This window comes from Neomonachus schauinslandi, chromosome 3 (assembly GCF_002201575.2).
Source record: "Neomonachus schauinslandi chromosome 3, ASM220157v2, whole genome shotgun sequence".
NCBI lineage: Eukaryota > Metazoa > Chordata > Mammalia > Carnivora > Phocidae > Neomonachus > Neomonachus schauinslandi.
Genome location: NC_058405.1, coordinates 66,592,213 through 66,618,690, shown reverse-complemented (window position 1 = coordinate 66,618,690; position 26,478 = coordinate 66,592,213). Strand labels below are relative to the sequence as shown.

Below are 26,478 nucleotides of genomic sequence, written 5' to 3'. Positions count from 1 at the left end.
TTTAGTTTTCAAGTAAACTTTTTTAGGTACTATAATAGTTTCTAATTATTTCCAGATTTTTTTTTTTAGGAAGTCTCCATCAGAGATACTCCAGGAAAAATTGAGTGATGTTATCCTGTAGGATTTCTTTAAGTTTTCCTAAGTAAAGCTTAGCAGATGTCACTTGGATTTTTCTGTGCCTTATCTGTCAATAGAAAATGTTTTATAAATTGAGAAACTTTATGTAAAAAGTAATGTCTCTCAATATTCAAGTACTTTCTGAATTGAAGTACTGATTAAGCAAAATGTATGCTTAATAAATCATTTTTATTCTCATTGGAAACCCCAAAATGTATAAGTAACATAAAATAGAAGTCAGCCTTCCAAGTGTCTTTAGGATTTGTGTATGAAGTTACTAACATGAATTATTTTGTGGTTTTGTTTCCCTTTATTTTTTTTTCTAAATACTTCATATACTTAAGTAAAAAGGACTTTATTGACTTCACTGATGTAATCAGGGCTCTGACCCAGGACTTCTAAACACAGCACTTACAAAAGAACCACAACTGAAGAACAGTCTTCCTTTTTCAAATGATTTGGCCTTTGAACTTTTAAATTTTTCATTTTTTCTCCAATTTGATACAGTTTATTCAGATGGTACAAAGGAAAAAGACATATTTTTCTTCTAACTATAATAAACCAAAGAGGAAGGTAAAAAAAAAAAAAAAAAAAGCATAGCTGAGATGAATATGGAGACCTAGTAAAGCATACTCATTCATGAGTACCCAGTATTGAAAAAAATTTGGATGTGTATAGTGAGATTATAAGTATAAGACAACTAGAGATGGACTAGATTTTTTAAAAGCATCTTTGGAAATATGAAATCCTAGTTATCTGATGAAATTATGTCACATTTATTTAGTGACTGCTCTTTTATATTAGCATTGCGATGGTTACTGAAGTTTTATTGATAACGTTCTTCCATTTCTAAAAGGAGTCTGGTGTTATCTGTGAAACTTTCCTGTTACTTAGCTGAATTTGAAATCAATGACAAAAAAAAAATTGTGACATGATATTTTAAGTTAAATATAATCAAATACTACATATGTATCAAAAAATCAAATACTACATATGTATCAAAAAAAAGTCTTATTGCAACAATAAGACTTTTGTGGGAAGCTTTATTGAGATAGACGAAAGATGGACCCATTGCAAGTTAATGGACTTTCTACACAGCGTCAGCAAGGAAGAAGATTCAGGCTGGGGAAACTGAGCAAAGGTCTGGCGAGAAACAAACCTGTGACATAGGTAGAGTAGTGTCTAGACTCATTTAAAGCACACCAGAAATTAAGTAACCATGCAATATATTTATTTGAGTTTAATTTGTGATGTGGGAAGTTAACTCATTTCCAGGCAGTATATGAAACAATATTTCCTTAGGGGTATTTTTTAATGTAAAATATTGTAGTATGTTAATAGCATAGAATTCAGGTCGATAAGAAATTTCTAACTTGTGATTAGCATTGGTTAGTTCCTGGTGTTTGCTTTCACAAGTTCTGCCTCTGTTTTTAGAAGGAATAAAGGCACTGTTTCATTCCTAAATATCTAATAAATCCCTGCCTTTTTCTCTGGACAATGCCTGACCCCAACTTCTATCTCTGGTATAATGTCATCTCAAAGTTAAAGGGGCACATTAGGCATTTAAAGTTTTTTGGAATTGTTATGAATATATCATCTTTCTTACCATAAAGGTTGTAATATGTTTTAAATATAAATAGAAGTTTAGTAGGAAATTGAAAATATAGTGATGCATAAAGATTACTGTCAACTTGGGTTATAATAAAATTATTAGAAAATATGGAGAAAATATATAGTAAAAATATAGACATTTTGAAGGAAAAAGAAAGACCATATAAGTATGAAATAATCAGACAATTTCCATTGTATATATCTTGGGGAGAGTGCCTACGCACAATTGCAACAGGAGGGCAGACTCAACTATCTGTTGTTTACCCAACTATTTATGGCATCCCTCAGTGAAAATTTAATCAACGATTTTAAGAACATACAATGCAAATTACTTTTGATTATTTCCATGTGGTCTTTCATTATTGATTTATTTCAACTCCTAGAGAAGTTAGGAAGTATAATAAATTTTGAGTCAATCACTTTTATATTACAGAATATTTATTTTCTAAGCTACCTATACTATATGTGATACTCAAACATGATATAACACTTTCATCCTTGTATATTAATTAATTCATATCCAACCCAAATTGTAAACAGAAGAAAAATGATGATGAACAGGAAGTTCTGAGCTTATCTGTATGTAAATGGTAAAATATGAGAAACAATAGTCCTTTTCTCATGTCTGAATTCTTATAATTTTACTAAAATCAAGACAAAAAGAAATCAGTAAGCCTTGGCCACCTGTAGAATAATCCTTAAGAGCTATAATTTTCATAGGAGAGGAGAAAGAATGTAGCATATTCTGAGGTAAACCCATTTCCCTGGGTCACTGGGAGACCACCTCCCTGACCCAAAACCCCTTACCATACTTTGCCACAATATCCACCCCTTTGCTTTCTTTCTATTTTGGCATGTTTGTTTTCCACCATGTCTATTTTTCTATGTTTACATTATATAAATTCTTCAGGCATATTACCACAGCTTTGAAAAATAACAAAAACAATGTGTATGCATTTCACAGCCCTACCACTATTATACATTCTCTTGCTTTTTGGTGGTGTTTTTGTTTTGTTCTGTTTTTTTACTTTCATCCTGTGTATATTTCAACATACTTTATTTTTAAAGCTATTATGTGATTAGTAATTTTTGGTGTCCTCTTTTTCTTCCATTGTTTAAATAAGTGTAGACTCACAGTAAGTTGAAAAAATAGTACATAGAATTCCATGTGTCACAGCATTATTTTACTATTTCACTGTTACATGCATTCTTTTGTGTGAGTATATAGAGCAAAGCAATTTCATTCCTTATATTGATGTAACCACTACCATTATCAAAATACAGAATTTTTATTATTACCTCATATCTTCTCAATTATTTCCAAACTCTTTTCTTTCATAAAGCTTTTTTCATTTATGATTATGTCATTCTAATCACTCCATCATTCCCCTTAGCACTTGAAGTACATATATTTATATAGTAAATATAGGTACCTGTTTACATGTTTTAATGGGATGCTCTTACATGTGACACAGGCATGATTGTCTTTATCCATTTAATTGGAATTCCCTTTAGGATAAGCATCATGTCCAGTATTTCCTCTCTTTTGGAAGCATTCCATTCAGCCAGTGGAGAAAATTAGTTACTTATAGTGTCATCAGTAAATTTATTTAATATTTGTGGAGAGTATTTTAAATTACAGAATATATGTTTCAAACTATTCAAAAGGAAAGACTTCCTGGGCGCCTGGGTGGCTCAGTCGTTAAGCGTCTGCCTTCGGCTCAGGTCATGATCTCAGGGTCCTGGGATCGAGTCCTGCATCGGGCTCCTTGCTCAGCTGGGAGCCTGCTTCTCCCTCTCCTTCTACTGCTCCCCCTGCTTGTGCTCTCTCGCTCTGTCAAATAAATAAATAAAATCTTTAAAAAAAAAAAAAAGGAAAGACTTCCTAAGGATGATGCAGAGCCTTCAAGTCTTCCAAGGTTGCTTTATGGATGTTATCCATTTCAGTTACACTACAAATTTAAACCATAACAAAGTTCATTTCATTTTTCCATTCACCATTATGCCATCCACACCTAGCGAACTGTCCAACACATAGTATATATATTTATTATTACTTATTAAGCTAATACGTGACTAAAGAGAAAACACAGTCCCCAGGATGATTTGCTTTTCATACTTATATTGTGGTAAAACATATATAACATAAAGTGTGCTTTTCAACCATTTTTAAGTGTGCATTTCAGTGGCATTAACTATATTAACAGTGCTGTATAGCCATTACCATTATTTATTTCCAAGAATTTTCAACACCCCAAACAAAAACTCTGTACCCACTATGCAGTAATTCCCCCATATCTCTTGCCCCCAGACTCTGGTACCTCTAATCTACTTTTTATCTCATTGATTTGCCTATTCTCAATATTTTGTAGTGGAATTATATTTGTCTTTTGCGTCTAGTTTATTTCACTCAGCGTAATGTTTTCGGGGTTCATCCATATTATAACATGTATCAGAACTTCATTTTTTGATGGTTGAGTGATGTTCCGTTCTATGTACAGTACCCACATTTTGTTTATCCGTTAAACTTTTTTTTTTAAAGATTTTATTTATTTATTCATTAGAGACAGAGAGAGAGAGAGAGAGAGGCAGAGGGAGAAGCAGGCTCCCAAGGAGCAGGGAGCCCGATGCGGGACTCGATCCCAGGACCCTGAGATCATGACCTGAGCCGAAGGCAGACGCTTAACGACTGAGCCACCCAGGCGCCCTATCCGTTAAACTTTTGATGCACACATGGGTTGTTTACCCTTTCTTACTGTTGTGAATAATGCTGCTATATTAGCATTGGTCTACAAGTATCTATTTGAGTTCCTATTTTCAGTTCTTTTAAGCATATACCTAGGAGTAGAATTGCTGAGGTATGTGATAATTCTATTTAGCATTTTGAGAAACTTCCAGTTTTCCGTGATGGCTGCATATTTTACATTGGAATGTACAAGGGTTCCAATATCCCCATATCCACTCCAACCCTTGTTATTTTCTCTTTTTTTGTTGTTGTTGTTTTAATATGTTATTCTTCTTTTAATTATGGTCATCCTAGTGAGTGGGAAGTGGTATTTCATTGTGGTTTTGATTTTCATTTCCCTAGTGACTAATGATGTTGAGCATCTTTGCATGCATCTATTGGTGAATTGTGTATCCTCTTTGGAGAAATGTCTATTCACATCCTTTTCCATTTTCTAATTGAGTTTTTTATTGTTGAGTTTTATGTGTTTTTTTATTCTGGATATAAAATCCTTATCAAGTATATGATTTGCAAATATTTTCTCCTATTCTGTAGGTTATTTTCATTCTCTTGATAGTGATTTCTGACACACACAATTTTATATTTCAGTGATGTCCAGTTTGTTTATTTTTGTTGTTATTGTTATACTTTTGGGTTTTTTTATTTGTTTATCATGTTAATCACAAAATTTTATATTTCAGTGATGTCCACTTTGTTTATTTTTGTTGTTATTGTTGCTTATACTTTTGGTATCATATTTTTGAACCCATGGCCAAATCCGAGGTCATGCAGATTTTCCACTGTATTTTCTTCTAATAGTTTTAGTTCCTAAATTTAGGTTTTTTATCCATTTTGAGTTGCTTTTTATATATGATGTGAGGAAGGATATAAATTCATTCTTTTGGATGTGGATATCCAGTTTTCCCAGCACCATTTGTTGAAGAGACCATTCTCTTTCCATTGAATGGTCTTGGTACCCTTGTTGAAAATCGTTTAAACGTATATGCCCAAGATGATATCTAATTCAAGAGTAGTTCCTGTACATTAAAAGAAAAACAACTTTAGAATAGTAGAAGGTTAAATAAAATTTGCCCTTACCTCATATTTTCATTACCCAGGAGTGATAACAATTAATCATTGAATGAATATTCTTTCAAACTACATTTCTACATATAAATGGAAAGTTATTTCTTTTATTATTAGTATAAGCAGAAATTGTTCTTATAACAGCAATTGTTTACAAATTGCTTCCCCAGTTGGTACTCTAGAGCAGCATTGTCTGAAAAAATGAAATGTTCACTCATGTACAATTTGGAATTTTCTAATTACCACATTTAAAAAGGTAAAAAAGAAACAGGTGAAATTAATTTTAATAATATATTTTATTTAACCTAAGTATCACTTCAACATGTGATCAATATAAAAATAATTGAGATTTTATATGCCTGTTTTTTATACTAAGTCTTTCAATTTGGATAGATATGTGTGAAGACAAATACACACACTTGTGGACTCTTTTATTATTTTAAATTGGTTTGATGACCTTGTTACTAGCCTATGTTAATTATAATGACAAGCAAAATTTTACTCACAAGTAACAGTTACTTGAGGGAATCAACTTTACAAGTCATTGTCCAGAAGTCCAAACACCATACAAGTTTATTAATTATTTATAATTAATCAGGTATATACTTTATATTTAGAACCCATATCAGTTCCTACTAGCTGCATTTCAAGTACTTGTAATAGCCACATGTGAGTAATAGTTGCTATCTTGGTCACCACAGCTCTCCCTTTCATATATGAATATCTGTGCTTTTCTTTGTTTAATATTAATATAGTCCCAAAGTAGAACAAGCTGTTCCAGGATCCCAGAATATTGTAGGTGTCCAAGCAAAAATCAGCTAATTAATTGTGTGTCAAAGATTCTTGCAGTGGGCTAAAAATGATGAGATCTAAGTCTCTACAACACTAACATTCTTATACTGGCTTATACACCTATTGCTACATGATTATTCATGAATAAATATAAAATATTTAATATAACTGTACATAATTCTGCTTTATGCCAACGAAGCACACCAAGGTCTTAGCATTCAGGATTTAACACTGAAAGTTTCTTCTGTTCATAAGTGGTAACATAGATAACTGGAATAGTGTGATTTATTATTTTACCAAGGCATGAATTGAAATCATGTGTGCTACAAATTCAGCATGTGGCAGTGAATTAGCCTAAGCAGCAACAAAGCATCAACAGCTCAAAGCAGCATGGTTGTTTTCTTTTTATTCTTGAAAATAAGGCAGTTTTTATAATGATCTTTTGTTGTGGGATATAGTATAAGTCTAGGTGGTAGTCTCAAAACATGAGTAAGTACAAAGGCCTTAGGGTGTACATCTTGAGAATTATCAAATGTCTATTGTATCATTAGGTTATATATGAACAGTGTTTGCGAAGCTGTATTTGCATAGTAGCTTGATAATACCCAGCACTTTTATGCCATAGTTGAATACAGTCTGGAGCTCTTATGCTAATGGTATAATTTCCTTTATATTTTACCATATACTTTTCTGAATTTATAATGTTTTGAGAATTAATCTACTGATACACTAACTCTTAGCTCTAGAAAAATATGACAAAGATCATCAAAAAAGTGATATTAACCGTACCGTGCAACTTAAGATAAAATAGTAGTACCTCAGTCATGACTCAGACATACGGTAAGCTCCCAAGAAATGAATTTTGTTGAACAAAAGTAAATACCTTTTTCATTGTAATTCATGGAAATTAGAAAAAGACAGTCCTTGTTCATTCATTGATTACAGACAGTATAGGATTTTGTTTTATTGTCAAGTTTTAAAAGTTACTGTTCTATCAAACTGAAGTTCTTCAAAACCACATTAGCATTAAATCTTAAACTGCATATTTGAATGTGATAAACCCTAATATTTTAAATGTTGCATATTTGTTTTTAGTTTTTAATTTAAATTTTTATTTTTTTAATTAAAAAGGCACAAATCTGAAAGTTTATTTTAAAAAATCCTATTCTCGGGGCGCCTGGGTGGCTCAGTTGGTTAAGCGACTGCCTTCGGCTCAGGTCATGATCCTGGAGTCCCAGGATCGAGTCCCGCATCGGGCTCCCTGCTCAGCGGGGAGTCCGCTTCTCCCTCTGACCCTCCCCCCCTCTTGTGCTCTCTTTCATTCTCTCTCTCAAATAAATAAATAAAATCTTTAAAAAAAAAAAATCCTATTCTCAGGGTACCTGGATGGCTCAGTTGGTTAAGCATCTGCCTTCAGCTCAGGTCATGATCCCAGGGTCCTGGAATGGAGCCCCGCATTGGGCTCCCTGCTCAGGGATCCTGCTTCTCCCTCTCCCTCTGCAGCTCCGCCTGCTTGTGCTCTCGCTCTCCCTGTCAAATAAATGAAACCTTCAAAAAAAAAAAAGTTAAAAAAAATCCTATCCTAGCTTTTACTGTTTTCCTACCTAAAAAGAAAATATGAAATATTTCCTCTATTTTTATATTTAATAAAGGTTTCATTTCTTGATGTTTTTCTGATCATTTCCAGTAGCAGATGTTTTCTTACCAAGGAAGAAGTATCCTCAGTTTGTTTTTTTTGTTTTTTTTTTTAAAGATTTTATTTATTTATTTGACAGAGAGAGACACAGCAAGAGAGGGAACACAAGCAGGGGGAGTGGGAGAGGGAGAAGCAGGCTTCCCGCGGAGCAGGGAGCCCGATGTGGGGCTCGATCCCAGGACCCTGAGATCATGACCTGAGCCGAAGGCAGATGCTTAACGACTGAGCCACCCAGGCGCCCCCCTCAGTTTGTTTATTGTATATATTCACAGTTATAGAAAAAACTGTTTAAAAAATATCTTGTAAAACAACCTAGATTATTTTTCATTAGAAATACAAATACAAGTATATGTGTGTATATATATACATATATATACATGTATATAAGAATATACAAATATTCTTATATGTGTGTAAGAATATTTGTAATAAATATATTTGTATATATTTGAAAGTTTCTTCTGTTCATAAGTGGTAACATAGATATTTGTATTTATGAGATAAGAATATTTGTAATAAAAAGTTGTGTTAAATGTATTTACATAATTTACATAATTTAGTGATCTGTTAGGATCCGGGGAAACCTCTTTATATGATACACCAACTTTTAGTAACCAACTAGATGTATTTCCATATTACCTAATGGTTTTTCTGTGGTTGACATTCATATCAATAATCTCTTTAAGATTGATTATTCATTTCTTATATCCAATTTTACCTATAATGCTTTAATAAGATGTTCACAAAAATAAGCAATGAAAATGAAAACAAATGATACACTGAATACTTGCATGTTTATTTTCATTAGTTTATTTTTGTATATGTTGAAACCATGACTTATATCTGGTTTTCTCTATATATAGTATATTTTTACTTCAGTCATTATTAATTTCTCTTAACTTACTGCAGAGAATTAATAAGCATGCCAGTTATAATGAACATTCACTAGAAAAATTTTTGAGGCACCTGCCAACTTTTATTTCATTTTATTTTATTTTAAAGATCTTATTTATTTGAGAGAGAGAGAATGAGAGAGAGCACATGAGAGTGGGGAGGGTCAGAGGGAGAAGCAGACTCCCTGCCGAGCAGGGAGCCCGATGCAGGACTCGATCCCGGGACTCCAGGATCATGACCTGAGCCGAAGGCAGTCGCTTAACCAACTGAGTAAAGACTGAGGCACCTGCCAACTTTTAATGATAAGTAGACATTAAGGATATAGAAAGTAAAAAATCAGTTCTGGAGTTCCTGAAGACAAGATCTCAATTTAACCTCCCTTTTTTACGTTGAAATATTTTCTATATTTTCAAAGATTTTGAGATGGATTGAGTCTCTAAGGACATTAAGTTGGTTTACCTAATTGTATACAAAGCCATAGGGAATGAGAATATGCATTGAGCTGAAATAGATGGGAAAAAAAAATTATGTCCTGTGTCTGAGATTTCTACTAGGTCATCTAACTACCATGAAGTGATTATTGAAGAGAACATAGGGATTTCATTGTCATCCTTCTGGAACCTATTTGTCTTCAAAGTGTTTAGTTTTAAAGGATCCTTAACTTGATATCCAATTCTCTGAAAAAGTCCTTCATCTTGAGGAAATTTTATGCATCCAAACAGAAGAGTTAAAAAATTACGACAAAACTGTCTAAAGACTTGGCAGATCTCTGCAGGTATTCAAACCCAGTTTAGTATGTTTCCCATGAAGACAAAAATTTGATGCCTACTTTTAATTTACACCTTTTCTTATGGATGTTCTTTTTTTTCAGTAGTTGAATGAGTGCATGTGTGTGTGCGTGTGTGTATGGGTGTGTGTGTTTTCTTAAATGGCAGAAGACTTTCTGGAATGATTTGTAGACACAATTTTAAAGTACACTTTTTTTCCTGTCATTGCCAAAAGATTGTCTTCGTGACAGTAAGTTATTATCCCTTTTGTACATTCTCATGTATCCATTTCCCTTGTTTTAAGTAATTTCTCTAAGTCTACATGTCAGAGAGAATTGTTAGAAAGCTAAGACAGTGATTAAAGTATCTTCCCTGTCCAGCTATATCCCATTTATCAACTCTCAACGTAGTTTATATGTCCGCAACCACAACACTTAGTTCCTTTCTATGCTAAGTACTTTTCTTGTCGTTCTTTCAATATTTTACCTAATTATTCTTTGGAAACTCATAGACTCAGTTACATAGTAATGTACATTTAAGAAACACTTTTTGGGGTGTCTGGGTGGCTGAGACAGTTAAGTGTCCAACTCTTGGTTTTGGCTCAGGTCATGATCTCAGGGCCATGAGATTGAGCCCCTCATCAAGCTTCTTGCTCAGCGTGGAGTCTGCTTGGGATTCTCTATCCCTCGTCCTCTCTCTCTCAATTTCTCTCTCTCTCTCAATAAATTAAATCTTTAACAAAATCCACTTTTTGAAATGCAAAATCAAATGTGCATCAACATAAAGGTATATGATCATTGCCTAGCCTCATTCGTTACTCACATTTTTTTACACAGTCACTCTAAGTTAACACTTTCAGTCTTACAAAAATACCATTTATGGGAATGAAATGCCATGTCAGTTGAAAAGGACCTTTGTAATGGTGTTATTTTAGAGATGTGGATACTTCAATGATTATGGTGTAAATTATGATGTAATTGTGATGCAATAATATACTATTTTACAGACGAGTAAAAGGAAATTTAAATAATTGAACAACTTGAAGGAAAATATATACATCACCTCATGATTAAATTACTCTCTGCTTGCAAGTTAAGCACTTTGAGGTTTTTACGTGTGCAGTCTTGTTCGAAGAAGGAGATGACTTAGGTCAGTGGTTGTCAACACTGACTTTACATCAAAATAATTTGGAAACCTTTAGAATACCAATGCCTGGGCCCTATCCTTAGAGATTATTCTGTTATGATTGGTACTTTTTAACAACTACCCTGTTGATTCTTTTGTTCAGCCAGATTGAGAACCATAGATTTAAGTGATACCCTTGATTTGGGAGGATTAAATTCAGTTCCACAATAAAAATACATTGAGTTTGTACAGTATGCCAGACACTTGCTACTTAGTAGGTATGCACAGTTAAATAAAACAAGATTCTTCCTGGGACGGCTGGGTGGCTCAGTTGGCTAAGCGACTGCCTTCAGCTCAGGTCATGACCCCAGTGTCCTGGGATCAAGTCCCGCATGGGGCTCCTTGCTCAGCAGGGACCCTGCTTTCCCTCTGCCTGTGCATGCTCTCTCTCTCTCTCTCTGACAAATAAATAAATAAAATCTTAAAAAAAAAAAACAAGATACTTCCTTTCATTAACAAATTTATGATCTAGTGGGGAGACATATGTGTAAGTCACTACAAAATATAAGTAATTATATTTCAGATGGAATATTTTCTGATTAATGAAAGTATTAATCATTAAGAAAATAATGATCTAGGATTGATCCCATTTCGCATTTCCAAAGTTTTAAAATAATCATTTATTTTTACACACTTTAAGATTTATTGCTTTGTCAGGGCACCTGGATGGTTCAGTTGGTTAAGCTTCTGCCTTCAGCTCAGGTCATGATCCCAGGGTCCTGGGATCAAGGTCCTGTGCCAGGCTTCCTGATCAGTGGGGAACCTGCTTCTCCCTCTCCCTCTACCCCTCACCCCACTCCCTGCTTGTGCTCTCTCTCTCTCTCTCTCAAATAAATGAAACCTTAAAAAAAAGGTTTATTGTTTTGCCAACATAAACTATTGTTACAAGTTATACTTTTCCTATAGGATACTTTTTCCTTCACATTCCAGTTTTTTCTTTGCACTTCTATGTTTTTGTTTACTATTCAGTACTGGGTACCATATTTTACTGAGTTTGGGATTTTAAAATGAAGTTGTCCGAATAATTATTTGTGCTTTTACAACTGTCATTCAGAAATTATTAAATAGGCTTTAAAAATACATTCAATCCTGACATTTTCTGAGAGGGAAAATACACTTCATCTTGTGAGGAATATTTGTTATCCTCTTTTCTCTCTCTCATTTAGTTTTCTTTTTAAGTGGTTGAAAGAAAAAATTCTGTGTTTTCCTCATTGCCTTATGAAATCTGTTTGTTTAAAATTCACCAAAACCAGGAGAGACTGAAGTCTCATGCTAAATCCCAGACAACCACTGATGCAAACATGTTTAAGATTTCTAGTTTTAGTACTATTTGTATGGCTTAGGTCATTACTTCTCCAACTCTTCTACTGAAGCAGCCCCTTGGGATGCAGCATAGTTGGGAGGAGTGGAAAGGGTGACATAACTGTACCCATGCAACCCACTGTAAGCACAAACATTATATGTTCTTCTGTTTTAGAATTCATATTCATATTATTCCTATATTACTCATAATTTTGAATTAAATTACTTGACTTTTTTTTTCCCCTCAGATGCCAGAGAGATTACTGTGTATATCCTGGGACTTAGTTTATCTCCTGCCTCGGATTTTTATATCTCCTACCACAATCTGAAAATTGAAAACCTTAAACCTTCTTAAAGAAAGACAGTTGGCAACATTTTTGTGACCTCACAAATTGTTAATATTAGTTAATGTGGTTAACAGAAATTGACTTGATAAATGGAAATTATGTAAATTGGTTGTTATAGTTATTGAGGAATTTTGAAAGCCTTTAGAACTTGAATTATACTCTTTTAACATTGGGTGGAATCCACTTTGACCCTTACTTAGGTCAAAGCCTGCAGAATTACTCTTTATTCCCATCCATAACATGTTAATGTATAACCCAGTAGTCTTCTACGGTAGGGAAGAAAATACTCAAATTTGGCTAACAAACAACTAATAGACCTTAGAAAAAAGATAATAGGGAATATAGTATTTCTTAAATTTTATTCATAGGTTTTTTTTTTCTTTGTTTTCCATCCAATGTCACTAAACTAATAGAATTGACCTCTTGTTGCCTTAATGCTGTAGTATAGTCATTGTAGAAATTAGATCATTTATTTCTTCTGGCCCTTTAGTTACTATAGATGAATAAAATGTGGCTCCTCCTTCAAAGATGCAGTACCTAAGATCTAATCGTATAATGTGTACATAAAACATATAAAGAGCAAATTGGGGTTTAGAGACATACAGAAAAATACTTTTAAGCTAGCTAGTGTTGAACCCCATATTGGAAATTTGGTATCTCAGTTTATGTTGTTTTAAAATTCTGTGTCACATAACTATCTGATATCTACTTACGTCTGAGGAAAGAAAAGCAGGATAATCAGAAGTGACAGAAGAGCAAGATAGAGCCTATTATGTGAGCTCTGGTTTAGGTAAGAATTTTGAGAAAAGAGCAACTCTCAGCCTTTCTGAGGAAGAAGTTGAACTCAACAAAGCCTGTCAGTAGCATTACAGTGTCATCAAACAAACTCGGGAATTATATTGCCTGCTTATTCACAAAAACAACTCTGATGTCAAAAATATATACATGGCAATGATAAGTTTTCATTCAAAATTTTTTACTCTCTGTAATCTGATAAAATTAACTATCTCCACCTTGGCTGCCAGCAGTGTTCCAGACAATGGCTGCGTTGTCGGTCTGGCTCCCAGAGTGAGGCTGATGATGTAGAGGGGAACACCTGCAATGGACATGGAGCATTAGCAGAAATACATCTTTGTTGTTTAAGCCCCTGAGGTTCAGTAATTGTCACAGCGTAATCTTGTCTCTCCTATAGGAGAGACACCTTCGTTTTGGCAGAGTACACCATCATTAGGTTCTGGAAAGAGAGTGGATGAAAAACACATGTTTATGCATGTCTGAAACTAGTCTATCCTCAGATGTTACGGAGAGTTTGGGTGGATATTGTGTTCGGAGTGTTATGTTCTCCATAACTGTGCAAGCAGTGTTTCCTTTTCTTCTCTTTTCTAGCTTTACTGTTGAGAAGTTTAGTTTCATTCTTATTCTTGGTGCTTTGTACAAACTTTTTTTTCCTGTTAGCCTTTTCCTTAACCCTCATGTTAAGGAAAATTTTATGATAATGTGCTTTGCTGGGGGTTTTATGTCCGATATTTCACTTCTGGGAACAGTTTTAAATTTATTTGATAATTTCCTGTCTTTCGTGTTCCCCTTTCTCTCTTCCCCATTCACTCTTTCTACAATTCCTACTCAGTGGATATGGTCTTTCGATTGGAGATCCTCCAATTTCCTTATTTATTTTTGTTGTTGTTGTTACCGTTGTTGCATCCCTTTATCTTTTTGTTGGCACCTTCTGTACTTTTGGGAAATGTTTGTGACTTTTAAGCTTTCTTTTTTTGATGTTTGCAATATCTTCACATATCTCAACCATGTAATTACAGATTTTTTTTTTTTCCTGTTGTTTCAGTCTCTCATTTTCCAGGTTTCCTTTTTTGTCGTGTTGTTGTTGTTGTTCCTGGTATCTATTCTGTACTCTTCTCTTGGTCTGTGTCTTTCATGTCAGGTTGCCAACTCTAGGTAATGACTTCAAAAGTGGTATTAGTAGCTTAGGCACCAGCTCTTATGCCAACTCTAGCACCAGCTCCAGTACCTGTAGCGTTTGGGCCAGCTCTTGAACAAGCTCTAGAGCTTCACACAGCTCTGGGTCCTCCTCCGTCTGCAGAGCTGAAAGCAGTGCCAGCTCTGGAACTAGAATCCGCTTCAGACCAGCTGCAGAGCAGAGCTAGAGCCAGCTCCAGGGATAGAGGGAGTTCCATCATTAACTGCAGCACTGGCTCCAGCAGCAACTGCAGAGCTGGGGCCAATTCCAGAACTCATCCTAGCAGCAGCTCTGGTGCAGGAGCCACCTTCTGCCCTGGCTCCAGAAATAGTGCTAGGGCTAGCTGCAGAGCTGTAGCCAACTCCAGCCTGAGCTCTCGTACCCACTCCAGACTTAGTGGCAGCTCCAGCTCCAGCTCTAGCCCCGGAGCCACTGTCAGCTCCAGATTTAGGGTCATCTCCGTCACCAGTTTTCATACCAGGTCTGGCAACAGTGCCAGACCTAAAGTCAGCCCAGAACTAGAGTTAGTTCAACGACCAGCTCTAGCACTGCAGCCAGATTTGACATCAGCTCTAGAGCTGGATCTAGCTACACGTCTAGTGCCAACTCCATTCCCATATCCACCACCAGCATCAGAGGTGGTCAGCTCCAGACCTAGAGTCGGCTCAGCCACCCGCTCCTGTGCCAGTTCTGAGCTACAGCCAGTGCAGCTCTAGCTTTCTGTCCCCTCTCGGGGAATGGCATCTTTTTTGGTTCTGTTTTGTTTTTTCAATTTATGTTTCATACACTTGTGGTTTACCGTATTTTGTGTTTTACAATTCACATACAGAAAAATCCTTAATCATTAAAGGGTCTTATTTGCATGTTCTTGTTTTGTTGAGCCAGTGGAATAAGTGAATTATTTTCTTTTAAATGGTGCTATGATATTTTGCTACTATTCTTAAATTTTGTTAGAGCTTTTCTTATCTGTTAATGGCTTCTTTTTCTAATCTTAAAAATACAAATGATTCCCAAAATTCAGCCAGACCTAGGTCTTTTGATCCTCTTTCTGATTCTTCTTCTCTCTTTTTTAATTTTTTTATTTAAATTCAATTTAATCAACCTATAGCGTATTATTAGTTTCAGAGGTAGACTTTAGAGATTCATCAGTTGCATATAACACCCAGTGCTCATTCCATCTTTAGAGACTTTTGCCTGATGGTCTGCCTTAATATTTTTATGCAAATAATTCCAAATTCCACATTCCATTTTGATATACCATATCACTCTAAATCCAACAAGTGTGAACCTGTGATTTTCCTCAAATGTGTACCCTTCTTATTTTCATAATACTACCATTCTTCCTGTCATTCATGCTAAAAACTTAAACCTTACATTGTTCCACTTTTTTACTTTAACCTTTAAATCCAATTTCTCATCCAGTCCTGACATCTCTTCCTTGTATCGTCTCTTAATTTCCATTTCCCTATTCAAAATACCAGTGCAATGTAGGCCCTTATTGTTTCTCTTCTAGAAAGGCATATAAAACAATCTTCTACTGTTTCCTCTTGTTCAAGACTGACAAATTACTCTTCTAAAACACATATTTCTTGAATGAAGTCTTGCAGTCACACACTTGATTGGCTTTCTCATCCTTTAAACTCTAATGTCCTTGACTTGGCTCAGACTTATTTCTGCTGTTCCTTTATCAAAGATTGCAAATTAGTGTCTCATGGGCTGAGGCACCTCACAGATACCTTTTGTTTGATCTTTGATCTGAACAGAGTTTTCAAAACATTTTACTCTGTGATCTTTTAGACACAGTATAATTTGGGATGCATATGTCATACCTGAGTATGTACTTTGAAATATCTTCTTGAAAAATCCCGTGCATATTAAAGTTTCTGCTGATAAAAGAGCCTTGGTGTACAAACAGTATCATAAAGAAAATCATGTTTAAGAAGTTGTCTGTAAGAATTTATTCTTCAGAGTGTCATGGTTCTTGTTATATAAGAGTCAGTTTTCTCTTTCAGCTGATATCACAATAAATGTCAAGCATTCCTGAGAAATTTGCACATTTTGTGGTATATTGGTTTGCAATAAATATAGGATATATAATGGGAATATACAAAATATATAAAAGGATGGTAATATAAACCATTTTATTAAAATATAAGAAAAAGAGTTCCCTGTAATTGTTTTCAATAGAAATTATTTTAAAGTTTTAATAAGCACTGTAAAATGCAATAGTGATCTTGTCATTTAGATGAATTTTCGTTAAAGGTTATGTATGATAGCTAGAAGTGGCTTTGCTAAAACCATTTAGCAAACCATAGAACCATTTAGCCCTTTATAAGATCATTACTGTCCCCAGGCTTCCACATCTCTTTTCCCAAGTTGTTGATTCTCCTGGTGGGGAAATGTAGATTCATGATGCCTTCTTCTGTAATTCTTCACAGATTTACTTCGAGCAGAAAATATTTACAAGCCAAGTACCTACTTTTGGGGACCACATTTATTCCCTGTATATATGCAAAGTTTTAAAAAGGCAATATGATCAAGAGTAGAGGGAAAGGTTGACATGGAGACTGTTTTTTGTGAAGCTGAATTTGTGGCAAGTCAGCTGACTACCTCGGTGTAGAGCAACTTAGTAGTAGGAAAATCATGAAGAAAAAAAATCTATAGATGAGTGATATGAGGGATCAATAGGGATTTTTTATGAAATGTATTAACGAAGCATTTATTTATAGTACTATTGAAAGGGATGCGATTTTTAATTCAAAAAATGCAATTTACCAGCTATATAAAAAAGCAAAAAATCAGAGGGGGAGATGAACCATGAGAGACTATGGACCCTGAGAAACAAACTGAGGGTTCTAGGGGGTGGGGGTGGGGGGATGGGTTAGCCTGGGGAAGGGTATTAAAGAGGGTACGTACTGCATGGAGCACTGGGTGTTATACGCAAACAATGAATCATGGAACAGTATATCAAAAACTAAAGAGTGCGTGTACTGAATGGAGCACTGGGTGTTATATGCAAACAATGAATCATGGAACACTACATCAAAAAATAATGATGTAATGCATGGTGATTAACATAACATAATAAAATTTAATTTTTTAAAAAAAGCAAAAAATTGAAATCACTAGAATAAACCAATACCCCTTCAAAAAAATGGTTAAGGCATATTCTAAATATGCCATTGGAAGAGTACAAAATAAGCAATATGCTTTCCTAATCCAAAACACTATGTAACAATCACAAATTTATAATGATGACACTGTGGAACTGCCAAATTCATAAATATATTCTAATCTAAATTAGCAAAGAGAGGTTACATTCGGATATAGTTTTAATATTGTTTTCTCCCCCCCCCCTTTTTTTCAAATTCAAAAGAATTCACTTGTAACCTTTTTTTTTCTACATACTACTCAGTCACTTGGAATGCACGTGTAACTAGAACATTTAATTTCAAATCAATTTAAATATTGTATATATTTCTGATTTTTGTTTTACAGTCTCAATGAAAAAATCTCTATTTTCAGGCCTAATGTTTTCTTTCCAAATGTTGCTAGTGCTTGTATAGTTGCATGACTAGTTACTCGGTTTCTTTTGGAAGGAAGCTTTGTGCTGAGAGCCTTCTGTACCTGTGTCTCATTTTCTATCTCAGTCTGCATCAAGCCTGAGATTTACTGGGAATTCAAAAGCACCTTATAAACTAAGTGATACAGAGCTACTTTTAAGATTTGGATTTCTTACAAAATAACACTTGTTAAAAATATTTTTAAAAGATTTAGAAATGATATCACATGGAAGTTGTTAACAACATCAACATGATCCTTAAACCAGATGTTACTTTTGTTTACATGCTCATTTTTCTTATACTTGGTTTGGTTTCTCCTTTTAGGAATGGCAGAATTCTATTCAGAAGAATGCAGGACTTGCATTTATTGAACTCATCAATGAAGGAAGGTAATTAATTTTACAATTTTTAGACAATTAGTCCGTGTACATTTTATTCCGCTAGGCAACTGCTCTCCTACCATCTGTTCTAAAAATGAATAAGAAAATATACTTGAGTTAAATAATTTATCACAGAGGTAATTAAACTTAAAAGGAACAAAGTTTAAGATATAAATCATATTTATTTTAGAGTGGGGAAAAGCATCTATGAACTAAAGGAACAAACTTTATAAGGTTTTTGTGAGATTTAAGCCCCATCCTACTGGGTAGTAAAGTTGTTTAACACAGATCAAGTGAACCCAGCCTGCAGTTCCATCTGCCACTCCATCTGTTTTCAAAGCCTTGCTCAGTGTTCACTCCCTCAGCCCATCTCAGTTCATGAGAAGTAGTTTTATCTCAACATACCATGCTCTCGGATACCCAACTGAAAATGTGAAGAATGTTAAACATGGGGAGTAGAACAGTCAGGTTAGGAATTCATATATCCCACTGTTAAAATGATGCTGTAAGTAAATTTGTGTTTGAGCTCATTATTGTATTTATCACTTTAGGATAAACAGTTGTTCACTGTGATTTTTCCAATACTTTATTGGCAGTGGATACATTGAGACAGATGTTAAGTGTCACCATTTTGAGATGTATAGCTTCTGTCAGCCAACAACCTGCATCCTTTACAATGTTTTTTCTATGATACAGTGTATTCTTTGGAAAATAGCGACTGAATATTTGGCATGATCTATTTATTTCTTATTTGAAACTATATTTAACTAAATTGATGATAAGGGAATAATGCTTACTGTATATAAAACTCTTTATCCAGGGAAGTGTCATGAAAGAATATTTTACAATATATCCCTTGAAAATTAGTTTATATATGGTAATGAAACCCATTTTAAAAAAAAATAAATGCAGTTTAGTATTCCTTTTTAATAATAGTTTTTTCCCATCAGTTTATTATAATAATTCAGAGACATAACTTCTGTTTTTATAATTCATTTTATTATATATTTTTCATTTACATATTCTATGAATTATTTTTAGTCATAATAACACATCTCTAAAAGTTAAAATAAATTTTACATTCGCTGCAAAGCAAAAGATGCAGGAAAATACCAGTTTTCTTTTATAACATAAATACTAATTTTACATAGTAACATACTGTAGTTCTTATAAAACTTTGTTGTGATAAGAATTGATAATAATTATTATCCATCTTAAGGCAATGAAAAATAGAAAAAAAATGTTGCCCAGACTATTCATTTTCATATCAATTATAAAAATCTCTCAGTTCACATACATGCTAATTTTGTCAATTAGTTTCAACTGTGAAGGAAAAAACAAAAATTATCTTGTCATCAGTAACTCTCTGAAGAGTTAATATAATTGAATCTTCAGCACTTAAGATTATAGCTATTGTCTTAGAACAGGGAAGGGGAAAAATTTGCTAATACCAGAGGTTTTAATCCTGATAACTATTTTATTGTTCAGTGATAGAGTTTGGAGTTCATTTTATTTTGTTTTAAGAAAAGAGTTGGAATTATAGAAACCTTCAAAATGCTCACCATAATGTTCTTTGTGCCATTCTAGATTTTTGTTTTCATTTTTCATACCAGTTGCTCCTCCAATAAAGATTATTTTGGAACAAAAATTGAAACATGACTAGCTATAAATATAAAAGAACAGATCTTGTGTGCATTAATACAGCAAATGTCTGTTCAGTATTTACTACATACTAAATCCTATTATAGGAGGTGGGACTAGAGAAGTGAATGAGACACACATGGTTCTGAATTTTGGGGGAAAGGCAAAATTAGAATAACACATACACTATTATAAAGGTGCCGTGATAGAGGTGGTATAGCTATTTAAACAAGTAGAAGACAGGGCACTTACTCTAGACTGAAAGGGTCTATTCTCCAGGTGTAGGACTGTCAGGGTTTTCAAAAAATGTATCCAAGAAAAACCAATACAATAGAACAAAGATGGCCTTTTCATTGAATAGTGCTGGACATCCACATGCAAAAAAATAAATCTAGATACAGATCTTATACTTTTCAGAAAAATTAACTCAGAATGGATCAGAGATCTGAATGTAAAATGCAAAACTATAAAATGTATAGAAGATAGCATAGGAGAAAATCTAGATGACCTTGGGTTTGGTGATGACTGTTTAGGTACAATAACCAAAGACATGATCCATGAAAGAAAGAGTTTATAGTCTGGACTAAATTAAAATTAAAGACTTCTGTTCTACAAAAGTCAGTGTCAAGAGAATGAAAAGACAAGCCACAGACTGGGAGAAAATATTTGCAAAAGCCACTTCTGATAAAGGACTGTTCTCTAAAATATACAAAGAACTCTTAAAATTCAACAATAAGAAAATAAACAACCTGGTTTAAAAAATGAGCCGAAGACCTTAACAGACACCTCAGCAAAGAAGAGCTACATATGGCAAATAAGCTTAGGAAAAGATGCCCGTCATCGTAAGTCATCAGGAAAATGCAAATCAAAACAATGAGATACTACTACACACCTATTAGAATGGCCAAAATCTGGAACACTGACAACACCAAGTGCTGACCAGGATGTAGAGCTACAGGAACTCTCATTCACTGGTGGTAAGAATATGAATGGTACAGCCACTTTGCAAAATAGGTTGGTAGTTTTTTACAAAACTTAACATATTCTTACTACAGATCTAGCAATCGTTCTCCCTTATATCTACTCAAAAGATTTGAAACTTATGTTTGCATAAAAACCTGCACACAGATGTTGATAGCTACTTTATTCATAATTGCCAAAACATGGAAGCAACCAAGATGTCCTTCAGTAGATGAATGGATAAGCAGATACCCATTTATTTATGTAGTACAACCAGACAATGGAATATTTATTATCTAGTGATAATAAGAAATGAGCTCTCTGGGTGCCTGGGTGGCTCAGTCAGTTAAGCGTCTGCCTTCAGCTCGGGTCATGATCTCAGGGTCCTGGGATTGAGCCCCACGTCGGGCTCTCTGCTCAGTGGAGAACCTGCTTCTCCCTGTCCCTCTGCTGTTCCCCTGCCTGTGCTCTCTTGCTCCCCCTCTCTCTCTTCTGTCCAATAAATAAATAAAATCTTTACAAAATAAACAATAAAAATAAATGAGCTGTCAAGCCATGAAAATACATGGAGAAACCTTAATTGCATATTACTAGGTAGAAGAAGCCAGTCTGAAAAGGCTACCTATTGTATGATTCCAACTATATGACATTCTTGAAAAGGCAAGACTATGGAGACAGTAAAAAGATTAGTAGTTGCCAGGGATTAGGGAGGAGGAAGGCATAAACAGGCAGAGCACAGAGGATTTTTAGGCCAGTGAATCTACTCTGTTTGATACTATAATAGTGGATACATGTCATTATACATTTGTCGAAACCCATAGAATGTACAACACCAAGAGTGAGCTCCAGTGTAAACTTATGGACCTTAGGTGATAATACTATATTAGGGTAGGTTCATCATTTGTACCAAGTGTACCGCTCTGGTAGGGGATGTTGATAATGGGGGTGGACCTGTATGTGAGGAAGGAATATCTGGGAAATCTCTGTATCTTCTACTCACGGTTCCTGTGAACCTAAAATAGCTCTAAAAATAGTCTATAAAATTAAAAAAAAAAAACAAAACCCAGGAGGTTCAAAAAAAAGTGTATCCAAATAGAATGCCATCTTCACTGAGAACTGAGAGATGGTTAGAACATATAGGTGAAAGAAAAAAAAAAATAGAGGAATAAAATTCTGGGCCAACGGAATGGTGTGATTCTTTTCCTTAAGAATTTGTGTCCTCTTTACTGATATACTCCTGGTTTCTGGAATAATATCCAACACATAGTTCACAATCACAAGTATTGAAGGAATTAAGGAAAGAATGGTTACGAGAGTGTTTGAGACAGAATGAACAGGCAACAAAGGGTTTTTAAGCTAGGATGAAAGGGACCACTGGATTCAGTGATGAGACTGTCAATGTTGATTTCATTCACATGTACACTGGTGAGTACCTGTGTGCTAAAGATGCTGGGTATAGACCCAGGCCCTGCTACAAGAGAGCTTGCAGTCTCATGGGGACAACAGTCTTACAGTTACTGATATAATAAATGTGCCAAAGTCGAGGGTACTGCAGGAGCAGATAATTCAGGGAATGATTGTGAGAAAGTGGTGATTTAATGAGAGAACTGGGGCCAGGAGCTAGGTTGTTCTGAGCTGAGGAATGAGTAGAAGATGAGTATAGTCCACACATACAGCAACTCTAAGGAATTTGGCCAAGAAGAGGAAAGATAGGGTGATTGCTGGAGGTGAGTTTTGGGGTAGTGGGGTATTTTTTGGAAGGAAAGAAGGACTTGAGTATTTTTTAAATGGTCACTGAATACTCTGAGAGGGGTGAGACAGAGGTATGGGGGTTGGTCCCTGTGGAAAAGCACTGAGAAAGGGGGCAGACAGTTATATTAGTGGCAGGACTCAGAGGGGTTTTTGATGATACCTTCTATTTTCTCTATGAAGTGACAGAAAGGACCATTTACTGAAAATGAAGAAAATTTGGAGAGGTGGGTGCCATATTTGAGAAGAGAGGAGAATATTGAAAATAGCCAGTGTAGAAGAGCAGGGGAGAGAAAAGACAGGAACCTTAGGCATCTGGCCCAGATGTTGGAGGACCAGATAGAGACTGCTGTCCTTGATACTGGAATGTTTTCCCCAGCAGTCCACAATACAGAGAAGACGGGCATTTGCTTTAAGACACTCATTTCTCATACTTCAATGAAAATAACGTCTTCACTGAGTGCCAACCCCACCCCCATCACTAGTCCGGATTAGGTGCCTTCCCATGTTCTCATAGCACCTTCCAGTTCCTCTGGTGTATACGTCCCATACCGCAGTGTCAGGGCCTGTTTCATCACCGTGTGTTTTGTAGGGCTCTTTCCACAGTGCCTATTACAACACATCGCATATGTGTATCATTTGTATGGAGTTCAAATATCAGTTCTTGTATTGATAAACTGTCAGACTCTAGGCATGTAACATAATCTCCCTCTGACATAGTTTCACATCTGTAGAAGAGCATAACACCTTTCTTGCCCATTTTCTCTGAAGGTTGGAAATAATATATGACATTTATTATAACTTCTGCAACATAGGCTTTTAAAAATGGGAGTTTTGTTGTTGTTGTCATTACTTATAACGTATATTCAGAGTTTTGCTGACTCTCACCTCTAGTTTGTTTCATTTCCTTTCAATTTAGACCTTTTTCATAAATTTGAACTTGGGAGTTTCAGATCAAAAAAGTATCATATTGAGATAGTTGGGATGTAGTTACAGTAAAGACACATTACTCCATTTATCTGGCTTCTATTTGTTGAGGCCTACTGTGTGTTAAGCACAAATTAGATCCTTTATACACTCTTCTATCTCATTTGCATGGATATACAGCCTTTTTCTTAACTTTTTCTAATAATTTAAAATGAAACATATAAAAAGCACTTTCTCTTGGTCGTTAGAGTATCAGTCTTTAATTTGTTCTTGTGGGAATGAAGTTAAAAATCTTTAAGTGGAAATTGTTATAAATGTTTATCCTACTTACCAGCTATACTCATGGATATAATTCATCAATCATAGCTAGAGAAAGCAATTGTGCAGTTGTCTACAATTAACAGGACAAAAACAGTTGATGAATGTGCAGCTGAATTAAAGTACTCCCTAGGACAGGCTGAAATTATAAACTGGATCATTTAAAGGAATCTAACAAAGGATCTTTATAATTAAAACAAAGCAAGGTTAATGGGATGTAAAATTGCCTATAATATCTTGGCAATAATAATTGGATTTTAAATTATTAAAATATGAATTGAACTATAAAGCAAATAAGAAAGACTTTTTTAAATTATGGAATTTGAGTGATCCTTTGAAATACATTAATCATTTGCCTAAAATAAACCTTTATCCCTCTTTTGAAAGCATATAGGATATAATATTAATGAATATGCATAAAAGCCAGTGTGTATTTGTGTTTGGTACTAAATTTAACATAAGATTCATAATATTCTAATTTTTATTTTGTTCTTTAAAATAGTGAAAAATGTATAGCTTGCATTTCTTAGGTTTTGAAAAGGAAAAGGATATTGCATCTAAGCATAATTCTTTAGTGATTATATGGCCTTGACTTGAATATCTTCTTTAATTTAACAAATGCTGTATAATAATTAAACCAACAAGCTTTGGTTTGGCTTATTTAATAATTAAAGCAGTAAACTTTGAGTTTATCTATTTGTTTTGTGTCTTTGATTTAGCAAAAATTGTATTAAAAAAAAATAGCAGTAACTTCCAAAACTGTAAAAGAAACTTTTTTTCTTAGAATTGAGATTCTGGTTTAATTTTGAAGCAAGAATCCCTGAAAACTTCTGGAAAACAGAAGTTCCCAACCTGATCTATGCCTTTTCCTTACTACTGTGTTATTCATTTTATTCCTGTAATAATTTTTTAAATCATGCTCAGTTTTATAAATGAATGATGGGGAAAAAATCTTGTGCTTTTACAAAATTAATTGTATCATCTTAAACAGTATTGCTAATTTATAGACTTAACTTTAGACATTGATTATAAATAAAATGTTATTTACCTAAAGCTAAGATAAGCAACCTATCTAATAATGGCTAGATTTCAAGGAATAAGAAAATAAATTTAGAATTTAATGATCATAAATTTTATTTGAATCGCATTTTAACCATGTTTAAAATATATCTGCATATATGTATGTATTGAGATTCTTTTTGTCTTGTTAGGACAACTTTAAATATACTTTCCTCCTAGGCAACATTATTTTAACTTTGGTAAGAGTTAAGTAATAATTCATAAAATACTCATAGTTCTTTATATTAAAAGACAAAAAGGTGTTACACGCAAACAATGAATCATGGAACACTACGTCAAAAACTAATGATGTACTGTATGGTGACTAACATAACATAATAAAATAAACAAAAATAAAAAATAAATAAAAATAAAAGACAAAAGGCAAGAGTGCTCAATTTTTAATATATTCATTTATATGCCTTACTTCCTGCTCATTCTTATTTCTTAAAGATACTACTTTTTTTGTTGCTGTTCTTAGCTTACTTATTGCAAGAAAATGCCAGTCAAGAGTCAGATGATCCATGTCTTTATAGGAGACTTTGATTCAGTTTCTATACCATTCTGACATAACTTGGCAACAGAGGAGCCTAGAATTGGCATTTGTGGTTCGTATGTTGTTTAAATAACAGGTACAAGTAAACTAACAGGTTGCTGGAGGGACCATGCTGACATGAAGGTACGATGTGTATGGCGGGTCCAAGGATATGCTAAAGGTGAAAGGCGAGGTGAAGGAATAGAATGAGCAAGCCAGGTAAGACAGGAGAGTAGCCATGGCCTGGGCTATAGATTTTAGTCTAGAAGCCCTTCCTAAGGTGCCAGAGGAATTGAAGTGTTGAGTATAGGCTGATTATTTGTCATGTTGGTAAAGGGAGAACCTATAAACTATATTCTTTAGTTACTGTTGTATACACCAACATTTGAAAAACCAGAATACTTCTTTTATGATATGACTGTCATAAAGAGTCACAGTCCAAGCTTGAAGAGGAATAAGAAAAAGTTCATTGTTTATGTTTGCATATATTAAATGTTTACATATTTTAAAAAAACACTACTCATACTTATGAACAGACTTCAAAACAGTCCATTATTCAAAGTCTAGATTTTTTTCATCCTTAGCACAAAGAAAAATAATAGACTTAATTTACTTAAGAGTTGATTGATGTTAAAAAATGATTTAATATTTCTACCCAATATTTAAGGAAAAACTAATACCAATTATACTCAGTCTTCCAGAAATAGAAGAGTAGGTAATACTTTACACCTCATTTTATGAGATTTCATCACCCTGATAACAGTAACAATTACAAGAGATAAAATTACAGATCAATATCCACCATAAACATAGGTGCAATATTAATATTACCTTTAAAAGTTGTCAAATCAA

The 26,478-nt window shown here is 34.2% G+C and overlaps 1 protein-coding gene across 1 annotated transcript in view; it reads left to right on the top strand.

Annotated features, from left to right (window-relative positions):
* NBEA (neurobeachin) overlaps positions 1 to 26,478 on the top strand; it is a 748,838-nt gene that overhangs the window by 346,762 nt on the left and 375,598 nt on the right. The window contains 1 exon segment of the mRNA XM_044913201.1: positions 18,382 to 18,446. Coding sequence (XP_044769136.1) covers positions 18,382 to 18,446 — 65 coding nt within the window.